Source organism: Ambystoma mexicanum, chromosome 1p (genome assembly GCF_040938575.1).
Source record: "Ambystoma mexicanum isolate Mex_15411 chromosome 1p, UKY_AmexF1_1, whole genome shotgun sequence".
Taxonomy (NCBI): domain Eukaryota; kingdom Metazoa; phylum Chordata; class Amphibia; order Caudata; family Ambystomatidae; genus Ambystoma; species Ambystoma mexicanum.
In genome coordinates this window covers 99,055,384-99,070,515 of record NC_090921.1, presented here as the reverse complement: position 1 = coordinate 99,070,515, position 15,132 = coordinate 99,055,384, and the positions used below count along the sequence as shown (strand labels likewise).

The window sequence follows — 15,132 nt, the reverse complement described above, 5'->3', positions numbered from 1 at the left end:
AATAGGCTAAAATAGTTTGGATTAGATTATTTTAAACTAAGAGATTGGTTTTGGCACAGTGAGTACTCACACTATATTTTTGAAATATGCCGTCAAGGTCTGGTCAGGTTGGACGGGACTTCCGGCGGGTAGTTCTGAAGTCCCGGCTATCTGGGTCAGCTCTGCTCTCTGGGTCTGTCAAGCACCGGTTCTGCTCACAGCACTGCACAGTTCTGGTCTCTCTGGATCTCTGGTCTCTCTGGATCTCTGGTCTCTCTGGATCCCTGGTCTCTGGAGGTGGATGGATTTGAAGTCTGGAGTCTCCCGGCAAAGCGTCCCACAAGAAAGTGGAAAGTGAATCTCTCTACCTGGGTTTCAATGTTCCTTTTTATGTGTTTTGAAAATGGGTGTGTGCCTGGGCCTAGATAAGCCTGCCCCTCTCTACTTGTCATTGGCCCAATTCTCCCCTCTCCCATGATTGGGGGAAGGAAATGGATTGTCATCATGATGAGGTCTGTTTATGGGTCAGAGGATCCTCCCCTGCCCACAAATCTATATTTGATTCAAATACATATTTCCCAGATACACAATTTGTTGAAATTACATGTACACATTATATATTCCTTATGGTCCATGCTTGTCCGCCTCTGATCTTCCTGAGGGCTTGCATTAAAAAATGACAACATTTTGCGCTTTTTGACTGGTTTACCAATATCGGACATTTACCAAAAATTACACAAATGTGCGCAAGGAGTATGGACATTAATTGATGAAGTGTCAGATTATTAACATGCAGACATTTGGAGTAAGACCCTATTTTCTGCTAGCAACCCCCCAGAATACACCACAGGGTCCTAACGCCTCTTAAAACGTGCACAGAAAAATCCCAAGAATAATGATATTATTTATATAATTTTGACCAGTCCGCACTATGAATTATCCATCTTTTTAAAATTATGCCCTGGTCAAAAAGGGGTGTGGCTTCCCACATCACATGGTGGAATAACTGGTTTATCCAGTTCCCCCAAGCTCAGCTGGCTCTCACAGGCACTGCCCCTGCCAGTTTCTCCCAAGAGGAAGCCACTTTACGGCCCCCCCAATATAACATTTGTCTGAGTCCAGGACAAGGCATTGTTCATCCTCCCTTAATTCAATCAGAGAGGTGTGATCTCCTTTTGATGGGGCAACAGGATGCAGCCAGGCCTGGGAAGAGGGGCTGAGCAGGTTTCTCCTGTCGGGGGTAGTTGTCAGGCAGAATTCTGATAAATGTCACTTTAGTTCCCAGTTTTCTACATTCAAATCCAACTTACATGCAGCTATTTTTTATATATACATTAAATAAGTAATCTACCTTCAAGTCATTTCAGAATATAGTTTTACATTGTATCCACCTCTTTGCAAGTCTTTCCTTGGCCGGTTTCGGTTCATTTGTTCAGTTTTACACAAAAGTCTGGTGGTTTTAAAACGCCGGCTTTCTGATAGTGGTGAGCACCGGTACTGCATCCATTTTTGACATTAAGAAAATGAATTCCCCAAGGTTCTGGGTTGCTTTTGGCAATCAGCATTGCCATTCCCAATGGTTTCAGGCTACTGTGTGTGTAGCCCAATGGTGGTTTTAGGCAGTGCCCTCCTGTGCTCACAACCTAGGCATAAATGGGTGGCAGCCTATTCTTCATGTTTTCCCTGTGCACTCTCTGGGGAGTTCTGGCCATCATGATGTTTTCAATGCCAGTAACGCACAGTTTTATGGTAGGGCTTGGATGCATGGGTAATATCCCACAGCACCATGCTCTGTGCTTCCAGTAGTTTTACCAGCCCAGCCAGCAAAGCTAAGCAAATATTTTGATTGGCTTGAGAAGAATGTGTTTTAAAAATCATTTTTTAAATTTTGTTATTAGGGATATCACGAGTGCTATACACGTATTTATGAATTTTAATGATACCAATTTTATATCTGATGTTTGTCATTTTGTTAAGGAGGGATTAATGTACTCTAATTCTGTGCTTCTCTCTATCAGATGCAATGTTTAAAACAGACTTGCCTGCCCTGTGTACTGTTAGTAAATAAACTTCAAGAAGATCATTTAAAGATTGAATTGTATTTACAGTTCTCGCCAATCTCTTCTGCACATATTGATGTCATGTCATTTTACATGTTTAATATGTCTCCTCAGAGCAGTTAATGCAATGTTATTCAGTATGTGGTCAGATGTAGATCATCAACACAGGATTATAAACCTTCTTGTTCAAAGTGACATACATTCTCACTCAAAGACACACTCTGAAATGTCATCGCCATAATGCACTAATACCACAGAAAGGAAACATGTCCATACTGGCTGTACCAATATATGCCACTGCAGTATCCACACCTAAGAACACTCTAATGTTGGCTTTGTTCATAATTCAGTAATACTGATGGTGTAACAAAACATGCCCAGGATGGCTGTGTCAATATATGGCAGCGACCCCACCTAAGGATGAACTCCGGCTGGCTTTGCCCATAATACAGTAATGGCACAGAAAACAAAATGTTGGTGCTGGCTGTGCCAATGCATGCTCATATTGGCTTTGCCTATAGAGTCGCCGCACCTAGGGCACACGCAGGGGCGCCACCAAAGAGTGGCCAAGGGGGGCCATGGCCACTCTTACAAAAATGAAGCCCCCCCCAGCAGCCCATTCAGTTATGTGTGTTTGTTTTGGTGTGCCACCCCTAGATTTACAGTGCGGCCACCCCTATGAAAAATGTCTGGGGGCGCCACTGGGCACACTTAAAGTTGGTTTTGTCTATTAAATGTACAAATGCTAACCACCACAGTAAGAAGACATAACCATGCTGGCTGCCAAGGTTCAATTTTCATGCCTCTTCACCCCGTTTCTCCTTGCACCCCCTGTAGTAATAACAGCCCTCGCATCTCAGCCGCCAACATGTCCACATGCACATTACAGACACACACACACACACACACACACACACACACATACACACACACACGTTGCATACTCATACACACGGCATATAGAGATGTACACTCACAACCTCTTGAATGGATGCATGCATACGCACACACACACACATGCACGCACGCACACACACACCCCATGTCAGTACTTGCCTCATCATGTCCTCAGCTTGCTGCAGCCACATGGGGAACCGGTTGGCCGGCCCTAGGTATCGTTTACATCATTTCCTGCCATTTGCGTGCATGATGCATGCTATTGTGCACAGATGAGAGGGGGGGCGGGGCGGAGCTAGACGTACCATGTTCCACTGGCCTTAGAATATTGTGCCCTGCTGCACCTATATTAAGACTCTTGGGCTCCATATTATAAACCTACAAAAATCCCTGTAGTGGGGGAGGAGTCCCGAGCAGGCAGGCAACAGTGGTCACATGATCCCCATAAGCACCTGACCCAACTTTCTCCACACCACCATCTGAAAGACGTACCCCAGTACCCCAATCCTTGTGCTAAATATTACTGTGAAAAGGTGCTTTTAAAATGTGACATTTGGCACTCATTTCATAAACAGCTTCTTGGGTTAGAGCCCCCAACACACTAAAACGACATTCACTTTCTATTGATTAAGTAATGAGGCGAATGCTCACAGCTATTATTTAAAAAATCATTGGGGTTTACCCCCAAAACACCCATACATGTGCCTTTAAATCCAATACAAGTGTTCCTAATAGTGCAAGTAAAATATTCTCTACTGTTACGATTTGCCACAAATGTCCTAGACATTCCTTGGGGAGACTGAACAACTCTTGTGTAAAGGTTTTACTGACACAACCTAAACATTTCCCACCTATGTTGATGTTCCAAAATGCTTCTAGCTGTACCGTTTCCTGACATATCACTCGGGGGTGGATCCCAAATCCAAGAAAAGATGAATTTGAAGTGGGTGCTGTGTTGACCTTTACTCTTCTAACATTATCCTATTACATTTCCAGAAGAAGTCTTTGGGCAAAACCTCCAAATGCCTTCCGAATCTCTTTCAATGCTATCCAAATATGGCCATATTTGCTTGCCCGGTTTGCACTAAAAATTCTAATTTACCGCTCAGGAATTGCTTCTGATGAGAGCCCTCCCTCCATCCCATAATATTGTACTAAGATCAATCTAAAACCATGTTTCCCAATATTCTTAGGGTAATATTAATAATCAAAAGAAATCAACGAATGTGTTGTGCCCCCTATCTCACTATTTAACCCTAACCACACTTCACATCTGCTTTTTTTGTTTTCCTGTTTTCCTGTTTTGCCAGGGGGGCATTTATCCCCAAAATAAATTCCGGCTAGATGCCCGGATAACCCTTAGGGGATTAGTCATTGGGCACAGACTGATGTGTGCCAGCTATGCACCACGTGTGTACCACCCACAGGGTGCCTCCACTGATTTTTCAATATTGGCGAAAGACTTCTCCTTCAATAGAAACCATGGGTGATGATGAGGAGACCCTCTATTCCTCTGTAAATGTTTATATGGCTATCTCTATAAATTCGCAATGGACGTATGTAAAAATGTCAAATACATTTTAACCCGAATATCTGCTCTATTGTCTTAGAAAAGGCCTTGCCTGCCATGTAAAGGAGGGTTCCAAAGAGTGTCACATGCACAAGCCAGTCAGGAAGTCACCTGTTGGCTAATTGGCCGTCTAGCCACTATTAATGACCAGTGATTTATATGACCACAATGCATAAAGAACCTTATTGATGTCGCTAGTTCATCCATCTCATTCATGGAGCTGTTGCTTCTCTCTCAGGTTCCTTCCCCATCGTCGCCGAAGCATGAACGAGACCCCCAATATAAGCCAGAGGTTCTTATTATCCCTCTGCACCCGATGGCGGAGACCCCAGCATCACCTGCACGCGAGGACGGCGACAGTCCTCCGAAGCAGTCACCAAGCAAGACTGAGCTCTTGGCACAGCCGTTGAGTCCAACCAGCCCAACCAGCCCAACTTCAGTGGCCAATAGACATTCCGTCAGCTCGATAAAGCAGTTGCAGTTGATGTTCGAGAAGGAGCATATCTCTCAGGCTGCTTCAACAACGGTGGGTAGAAAGACCCCACCATCAACTCTAGAACGGGGCCACTCCAACCTTCTTAAGCAACTGCAGTCGGTATTCGAGAAGGAGGAAACTTCTAAGCCATCTTCAGTCAGATCGAGCAACCAGACCACGACTTCTCCTTTCGATGCAGAGAAAGCAAGATCTCCGAAGGATGAACCAAGCCACTATCCTCTGCGGGAAACCATTATATTGAGTAACACGGCCATAACATCGGCAGCGATTGGAGAAATCACTGACACTCCGAAGGGGGGCAGTAACCCAAGTGACAAGTCTCTGGGACCACCTCTGAATGGGCAACACAGCAACTCTGGGAAGAGGGAAGACATGTTTAATTCTGAGCTGACCCCCATCACACTTGGCGCACAAACCCCAACAGCACTTGTGAATGGGGAGCACACCGGATCCCCGAAAGAGCTGCGCTCACCAGGTGAAAGTAAGTACTTGTTGAATACTGCTTAATGGGTTTTATGTCGGCACTTGTCCAATGTTTAATGCTTTTTGTTAGTGAAGGTCAGCCATGGTTTTCAGGTGGCCCAAGATCCAAGGGATTCATATGTTTTTTTTTTGTTTTTTTTTATTAATAGTTGATTTGGTCGCGATCAATCGAGACCTTTCAACTTTAAAAGCAAGTGATAAATCATGTATGTACAAATTCACAACAATTTACATAAATACAGTATATATACAGGAAAAAATAAAAAAAGAGATCAGGAATATTATACAATGTGCTTAAACATTGCCATGAACTTTTGGCTTTGCATACATTGGTATTTTGAGCTGATACAGGTAATTTACCACAGCATATCTGACGGCCTTTCTGTTGGTGTGGAGTAATGGGACCCATAAGTGTTTTGGGGTCAGGATCTCTTGGGCCAAAAATAGGGGTTTAAAATGAGTACAGCGAGTTGATACTAGTCTATCACATTCAGTGCATAGATGCTGAAGCGTTTCCGGGTGTTGTTCACAAAATCGGCAGGGCAAATTGCTGTTGACATTGTCCCTGCGATTCAACACTTCGTTGGTCAACCATAAATTTAGCCTAAATCTCAAGAAACCATTACGGTGACTTGAGTTAGGAGACCTCACCAGGTAGTCAGCCACTGTATTATAACATTTAAGTTCAAATGGAAAAACCTCAAAGTTTTTATAGTTAGTACAGGCTAGACGTGTGTGAATCCAGTCGGCCTCCCAGATTTTTGATTTCGCTTTGTCTGGATTCTCTAGTAATAAGGTTGGATCTATCTGTGCTTTTTCTAGAATAGATTGGATTTTTTGCCGCCATGCTTTCGGAAAGGTGTCCATAGATCTTAGTAGGTAGATGGATATGATATTGGTAATCCCTGTTGTGGCTTGATTTAAGAGGCATTTGCGGTATAAGGCACATAAATTCCACTTATAGATTGCATATAGTGAGATTAACCCCAACTCATATCTTACAAGTGGCAATGGTTGTGAGGTTGGTAACTGTAAAATTTGCCTCCAAAACCGGCCCTCCCTGATGGCCCAGTAGGTGTATGTCATAATGCAGCGGGTCTCGGCGCCATATAAAATGACTGGAACCACTTTTTGTTTGAAGTACGTGAGGATCTGTAAAAGAGAGAATTTACAGTATCTCGCCTTAATGACTTTGGCTTGTGAGATGCACATTTGCAGTTTATGAAGCCCTTTTTTGTTATACTGATCAGGGGCACACAGATTGGAAATGACCATACCTAAATACACATAGTCATTAGTAACAATGATCTTACTTTTTTGAAGGGGCCAATATAGCTGAGATATGCTTTGCCTCTTGGTGCCAAATTGGACGACATTTGTCTTAGCAATGTTAATTGTTATGCCATTTGATTTTGTATAGACGTCAAGGGAACCTAGTAGTTGACGTAAGCCTTTGGGGGTATGTGACATTAGGACCATATCATCAGCATAGAGTAGCCATTGAATCTGAACTCCCATGAGTCCAGGAGAATCAGATATTACTTTGTTGAAATTTTGGTGAATGTCGGAGGTTTCAGGAATGACACCAGAATTCGACACATGATTGAAAATACGATGAAGGATACCTGCCCATTCGTCAATGTGCTTTTTTAACATAGTGTTATGCAGCCCATCTGGGCCTATTGCCCAGGACGAGCTCAATTTCAAGATGCATGATTTGATGTCGTCAATATCAAAGGTGAGTTCTTTTGTTGCCACTGACAAACAGAGATTTAGTTGGATGTCAGGAAAGGGAGAAAGATACAGTTTCTGAAAGTACGACTGCCATGTCTCGGATGAGATTGAGTTTATTTGGGCTGCATGTAGGGAAATGTCAGATGTACGATTGAGTAGGGCCCAGATGCCGGCTGTAGATTTTGTAATTAATTGTTTGAGCATTGTTTTCCCCTCCAGTTCGTACAACTTGGCTCTTTTTACTTGGAGCCATTTTTTATACTTTCATTTGGCTGTTCTTATTTCTTCAGCCATATTTATTTTTTGTAAGTTCCGCAAATGTCGGATTTCTCGTCTTAGATCAGATTTACGATAACGTATTTCCAAATCATGGGCATGAGTGTGCCGCTGTTCATGCTGCCCATGGCTTGGAATAATTCGAGTAAATATCTGCATGGCAGCTGTGTAATCTTTAACTACAAGATTACTCCGGTACATGGTCTCAAGGTGGCAATTAAGAGTTCTCAGTTTTTCTTTGTCCCAAGACAATCTATTTCTCCCATTATTCACGACAGCCCCACTTACATATGTGTTAAGCCATTGTGTTGTTTGTGCATGGCCAATCTGTGATGACAGTTTAAGTTTATGATGATCACTTAAATGTGTGTTAAGAACTTCAAACTTTTGAACTGAGTTAAAATTTTTAGCATTAATATAGATGTAATCAATTATAGCATATTGGGCACCTCTTTGCCAGGTTGGCTGGGCGGGGCAGTCACCCCTCACATTTCCATTTAACCTCAAGAAGTTGCGTTCGGCCATAATAGATGACCATTTAATTTCATCTTCCGATAAGGGCAAGAGCCCTTTTGAGATAAGATGTAGATTGAGATCGCCCAGTATAATAATATGTGTTAAGGCATTTCCGGTTGACAATCCATCTAAAATTTCTATAAGTTGCTGGAAAAATTCTTCAGAGGTTAATGTGTTACTACACCAATAGATATTAACAATTGCTATTCTGTGGCGAGTATTAGATAGCTTTACTACCTGGAATGAGCCGGAAGGAACCTTGCACATGGTTGCCTCTAGTCCACAGGTTTTTTTTACTGCTAATATGAGCCCTCCTTTAGGTCTGCCGTGGGCGCCTTTTTCTGCGGGGGTGAAATGGATAGCATGCGAGTCCCAAATCGGGGACCGGACAAGCCATGTCTCCTGAAGGGCAACAATATCACTGTCACATAAATCCTTGCTTGGTATAGAATTCAAATGGCTATGACCTCGTGTATTCCACGAGATTAAAGTTAGAAGCTTCATTTCATGGCATAGTTATGCTTGTCTTGTTCGATTCATCACATCTTGTTGCGAAGAGCCATTAGAGGATGACGTGAATATACGTGACATGTGGCCCTGTAGTGTTGTAGGACCAGGATTGTTTCTTGAGATAATATGAACCCCAGGTCAAATAATGCCATTCTGGCCTGCCACAAAGTCTCAGCTACCAATAGAGATCGAATGTACAGGCGGGCAACAGACAGGTCCGCATGATTTATAAACTCGATCTGTTCAATATCCAATGATAGGATAGCTGAGAGGGCTGGAATTTCTGCACAGATATTAAGAATACTCGACCGATTCAGATCATAGGGTTTAAATGGGGCTTCTCGACATTTTATTATGAAACGATGATGAGTTAGGTCTTGTTTCAGTTTGGTCTGCGCCGGTCGATCTCTCGACAGCATTGATGGTCTGGCTGGAGAACGGGCTCTTCTGTCTTGGTCGATGGCAACAATCGCCTTTGGTCCCTGTATGAGGGGTTTAAGCGAAGGAAACCCTTTTTCTGCCAGTTCAGATGAATTCATCTTATTTGATTGATGAATATAAGCTTCAATAGAGGCTTTGATCTCATCTCGTAGCTCCTGTCGAGAAACTGAAGTTTGATTGAAAATAGGGACAGGAGTGGGAATAGAGGCTTGAGGCTGATGTAAAACGTTTATCTGAGGGTTAAGACTGGCATTACGCTTCAAGTATGCCTCCACTGAGGCTATGATTTGATCCTCCGTGTTTATCGGGAAGCTCTCTTCTCTTGGCAGGGCATTATGGGCATCTAGGCTCTGTTCCGATTGGCCATTAGACAGTGGAGCCCGTCTGATGTCAAATTGTAAGGGGTGGATCTTGGTCTGATCATCCACAGATATAAAGGGTACGGCGTCGCAGGACTCCCGAGTTAAAAACTGGGAGGACTTTTGTTTTGGCAGGGATTTCAAGTATAAGTCAATGGATTTCTGTACTTGCAACTGAATCTCCTTCGACATAGGAGCACTCTGGAGATCAGGCGATTGGGACACAGACTCCACTGGGGCTGTGACAGCAGCAATTAAGGAAATTGGGAGAATTCTATCAGGACTTTTTAACTGAGGGTCTTGCTGTTTGCTATTTCATTCGACCATCTGCACCAGATCGTCCAATGGCTTATGCGGAACAACCGGCACAGCTATAAGAGCCGCATCCGGGTTCAAGAAGCCAAGATCAGAAATAGAAACGGTCGACTGATCAATTGGTAAATCCTCCTGATTTTTTCGTTTTTTACTCACTGTTGATTTTTTGGCAGGAGTCTTGGGCTTGACGAATTGAACTTTCCTTCTTTTGATGGACCGTAATGTAGTGGGTTTGGCAGCAGTTATGCCAAAAACCTCAAACATATTCTTTTGCAGTAGTGGACAGGTGGATTGGTTTGTCTTTGAATTTACGGCAGGTGCATGAACGTCTGCATAGACATTTGGCTCTGGTATAGAGGCAAGCACGGGCGTGGGAGCATTTGTACAGCCAGTTGATGGTATCATGACAGAACCTGCCGTTGTCTTAGTGGTACTGTCAAGGGAATTGACTTTTTCGATTATAGTAGGAAATAAATCTGTGGTCGACCTCGTAGACAAATTGGATTGGATTGGCGCCCCTTCTATTTGTGAGGGCAGATTATTATCATGCGTCTGCGTGTAGGCTGCATAGGTGACTTTTGAGCTAAAGAGCTCTTGATTCTGACTTAATAGATTGGTTTGTGGTGCGATTTTTGAGTACAGGGAGAGTAACTGTTTAAGACAGGAAGTCTGTTTAGAAACTTTTGCATCCAAACTTTCGTACAGTTTTGCGATAGCTAACAGGGCTGTATTCATTGCTGACAACGTATTGTTTAGGGCCGGAGCCTCTGGAAAAGAGTATCTCTCTCTGAGATTAGGGTTGAGAAAGAAATCAGAGACTCAGGGAACCTGATCAAAGCGTGGTTGTCTCGGAGTGGGTGCTATATAGGAATCAGCTTCCTCTGTTAATTCAGGGGGACGAGACGGGTGTGTAACAGGCGAGCCCGTCGATTCAACCATTGCCGTGTTATCATGAGGCAACACAGGTGATGGGTTCTCACCATTTGCACCAAAATGGTTATTAATATCTCGTTCTAGCTGAATTAAGTCACCGGTATTTGAACACACATAAAAAACTTCTTCAGAGCGCTCCTCAGTCCGATTGGAGAGGTTCATAAAGTCAATATCCTCCTCCTCTAATTCCCCAATCACAGTCATATGAGTGTATGCTTGTCTCAGTTTGTGTTGGGCCAGAACTGAGCATTGAACAGGTTGGGGCATAGTGTCCCCCGGAAAGAGAGCTGGAGTTGTTCGTAAATCGCCTGCAACACAGGCTGCTATTATTGTGTTATCAGTGGGGGCATTACATGAGCTGGTTTCTCGAGGTGGCATATCAATAGCAGTTATGAGCATGGGGTCAGGAGTACTGGGGCTAGAGGGTTGATCTCGGGTGTTGGGCCCCATAAGAACAGGTTGAATTATTGGAGGCTGGGGGCCAGACTGACCCTCTATCTCAGACATGAGCCACTCAGTTGGGCATAGATGCATATTATCAGAGACTGAGTGTGAACGTTGAGTTGTAGCACGTCTCACATATGGTAATAGGCTTGTGAGTCGTGGTTGGAGAAGAATTTTTTTTCGTAGCACTTGCACGCCCAATTTCCATCAATTTTGTCCTGGTCTCTGATATGGGCGGCATGCTAGTGGTTAATGTGTAGGGAATCATGCAATTGGCCACACAATAAAAGGGTGAAAACGAAAAATATATAAATAAATAGAAAAGTAATGAAGAAAAGGAAAAAAAAAAATAATTATACCTTTGACCAGGACCTCGCAACCCGCGAACAGCAAACAGTACTTATAGTACTTGCCGAGTGCGCGCGGGGGTGCGCTATGACATGGACTAATAAGGGCCAAGCAAAGCAGACTTGGCGGGGGCGTGGTCGAGGGCGTAACAATCCTTTAAGGAAAAAAGAGGAGAAAGAAAACGGAGAGCTATATCAGGGGCCAGCCACGGTGGTTAGAAGTGACACACCAACACAAAGTACAAAACGTGGGGGCTGATTAGAAGTGCACAACGTGAGTGCTGGATAAAAGTGCACAACGTGCACAACGAGCTTCACAACGAGCTTCACGCACAGTCACCTTTGTTGCTGTTCCTTGAATCAGGCAGGTCGGGTGTTACATGGAAAGACGTCCTCCGTCCGAGAGCAGGGCAAGTCCACGAGTGATGCAGCAGCTGTAGAAAACGCTCCGACTTCCAGAGTTGAAACGCACAGAGGATCGGCACAGCAAACAGTACTTATAGTACTTGCCGAGTGCGCGCGCGGGTGCGCTATGACATGGACTAATAAGGGCCAAGCAAAGCAGACTTGGCGGGGGGCGTGGTCGAGGGCGTAACAGTCCTTTAAGGAAAAAAGAGGAGAAAGAAAACGGAGAGCTATATTAGGGGCCAGCCACGGTGGTTAGAAGTGACACACCAACACAAAGTACACAACGTGGGGGCTGATTAGAAGTGCACAACGAGCTTCACAACGAGCTTCACGCACAGTCACCTTTGTTGCTGTTCCTTGAATCAGGCAGGTCGGGTGTTACATGGAAAGACGTCCTCTGTCCGAGAGCAGGGCAAGTCCACGAGTGATGCAGCAGCTGTAGAAAACGCTCCGACTTCCAGAGTTGAAACGCACAGAGGATCGGCACAGCAAACAGTACTTATAGTACTTGCCGAGTGCGCGCGCGGGTGCGCTATGACATGGACTAATAAGGGCCAAGCAAAGCAGACTTGGCGGGGGGCGTGGTCGAGGGCGTAACAGTCCTTTGTTGCTGTTCCTTGAATCAGGCAGGTCGGGTGTTACATGGAAAGACGTCCTCCGTCCGAGAGCAGGGCAAGTCCACGAGTGATGCAGCAGCTGTAGAAAACGCTCCGACTTCCAGAGTTGAAACGCATATGTGTTTTCATTGTATCATGTGGGTCGATCACAAGGAACTGAAATAGCTGCCAACTCATTGTACAGCATTATTATTGATTATAGGAAGAGGGGTTGTTTTGACAAAATGGCAACACTGGACAAAAAGCATTTCGACTCATTCCTTTAATTACTCACCTTGCCCCTTACCCCGCTTTTTACAATCTGTCAATTTTAATTTTTGCGTTTTTTTGTTTTGTTATTGTTCCTTTCTGTTTGTTCTACATTTTTATTCATTCTATTTTATTTATTTGCATTTATAAAGAGCAGCATCGGCCCTGAGGCATCGTGGTGCTGTTACAAAGAACTCAACTTGAGGAAAGGGATAAACAATGAGCAGGGGAAGCAGTGCTACTGTTCATGAGGTTACAGTTGAACAGACGTAGTTACACATATTGGTTGAGAATTAACAGAATAGTGTGGTTTTAAGCATTTTGCGGAATACAGTGTAGGATCTCTCATTTCTTAGGGCTGTGGGCAGTGCATTCCAATTTTTGGTTGCCAGGTGTTGAAAACTGGATCCTCCAGCTTTGGTTCTCTTGAAGGCTGGTACATAGATCTGGTTGGTCAGGTGAGATCTGATGGGTCTGTTAGATGGGTTGCAGGCGATTCTTTCTGATAGGTAGGGTGGGGCATCAGAGGACAGGCACCTGTGTGTTAGGGCCAACGTTTTGAAGAGTATGCGTTCTTTTACCGGCAGCCAGTGTGCATTTTCTTCCTGGCCTGTGAGATGTGTTCCCTTTTGGGAATACTCAAGGCAGACCTAAGGGCATTGTTCTTGAAGTTTGTTGATGTTTTTTGCAGAGGTACTCTGTCTTGCTCAACATTTTATTTTCCTGTAACATCATAAACCTCTTCCATCCATCTGTGTCCCTCTCCAGTATATAAATGCTTTTAGAGGAAAGCTTACGCTAGTGAAATAGGTCCTGGCATTAACAACTGGATGAATATAAGATATCCTAATAATTATTTTTAAAATAACAGTATTGATTGCTCCTATTTTTATGACAGCCTGGATTCCATTATAGAGACTGAGGCAAGATGTATACATCTCACTTTTGCTTTATTACGCAAAGGCAGTAAGACAGTACAATTTCACAAAATAAACTCCCAGCCCTACTTTGACTCCAATTCACATACATCCATGCCCACACCAAAGACTCATCAAAAGAATTGCTGGCCAGAGTAACTATCTGTGGCAGCCCCTAAAATAGAGAACAGGGGGAATTATCGGGCGAGAAAATACTCGCTCTCTGCACCTCTAATACAATCTCAACTCATTGTATGTATGCCCACCCATGTATTGTCCCCGGCGACTGTTCCATTTACTCCCCGCCACCTGACCAGAATGTCATTCAAACTCACCCCATTGTAAGTAGCTCACTGCTTCACATCAAATCTGATTTATTGTCTATTGTATGTTCTTTTGTGATCAAAAGAGCATTGTTCTTCTCTGTATATACATATTACAGGGCCTGCAGTAGTGGCCCTGTAGTTATGGTTCAGTTGCTCAACTCATAGGAAGAGCACTTTTTGGGTGGCTTTTAACTTTGACACCTCCCTCCTCCCCCGCGGACGAATCCTCACCAAACTTTGTATAAAAAGAATATAGCCCTCTCGGAATGAGCCCCCTCGACCTCTTTAGAAGGTGGCGTGTGGATGTCTCAAAGGGCCAGAAGATGCTGGGTGCACCTCCACCACTGAGCTTTACAGGGGGTGTTTTGGCAGGTGTTGAGACAGAGTTAAGGTTGTGGGACACTTTGCTTAGAAAGATATGAAACTCGTTTCCTCTGTAACGTTCTAGGTCAGCCATGAAAGTTCGCTAAATTTGGTAAAAAAGCACATTGGCCTACCCCAGCGTAAATGCCAAATTTTGCCACATTTGTTGAACATTTTCATGTTGAAAAACAATGTGCTTCAAAATCGTTTTTTTGCATTAGGTTTTCCATAGAACCCTGTAAAAAGAACTATTTCACTACAAATATCTCAAAATTGTCTGCTTTGATTTCAAAGCTCTTTTTGTCATATATCTCGACTTACTCTGTAACTAGCGCACCACCATAATTACGAAAAATAGGTGAGGCAATGTTGAGTTATACACTTTTCTAAATGTTCAAAATGTAGCCACTCAGCTAGAGGTGCCATGGCTTTTAGGGCCTTGGGACATTCTCAGGGCCACTGATTGGTCCAAGGGACATGCTTTGGTACACCTTCTATTGTAAACACGTTTCATGTGTGGCTTGTGTTTCTCTGGCCGGGCTTTGAACCTTTATATATATAAAACTAAACTAGCCTTTCTATTGTGTATGTTCAAAGCCCTGCCAGACTAACACAAGCCACACTTGAAACTTGTTTACAATAGAAGGTGTACCAAAGCTTGTCCCTTGGACCAGTCAGTGGCCCTGAGAAAGTCCTCCTGTCTGGCTCTCACCTAAAAGGCCATAAGAGCCATGGCACCTCTAGCGGAGTGGTCCCTGAATACCAGCGCACCCACCCTTGCCATATCCATGATTGACATGGCTCGTATAGTGAGAGCGAAAGAGGAACCGGAAGGCACGTTTTCTGAAAGGAGATGAATAGTTGACTCAAGGACATCATCGTTCGTTTCTCA

At 43.9% G+C, this 15,132-nt stretch overlaps 1 protein-coding gene across 1 annotated transcript in view; it reads left to right on the top strand.

The window, feature by feature from the left end:
* The window catches only part of LOC138566649 (uncharacterized), a 246,830-nt gene that overhangs the window by 123,409 nt on the left and 108,289 nt on the right, over positions 1-15,132 (top strand). Inside the window, exon 3 of the mRNA XM_069644203.1 lies at positions 4,745-5,483. Coding sequence (XP_069500304.1) covers positions 4,745-5,483 — 739 coding nt within the window. The remainder of the gene's footprint in view (positions 1-4,744; positions 5,484-15,132) is intronic.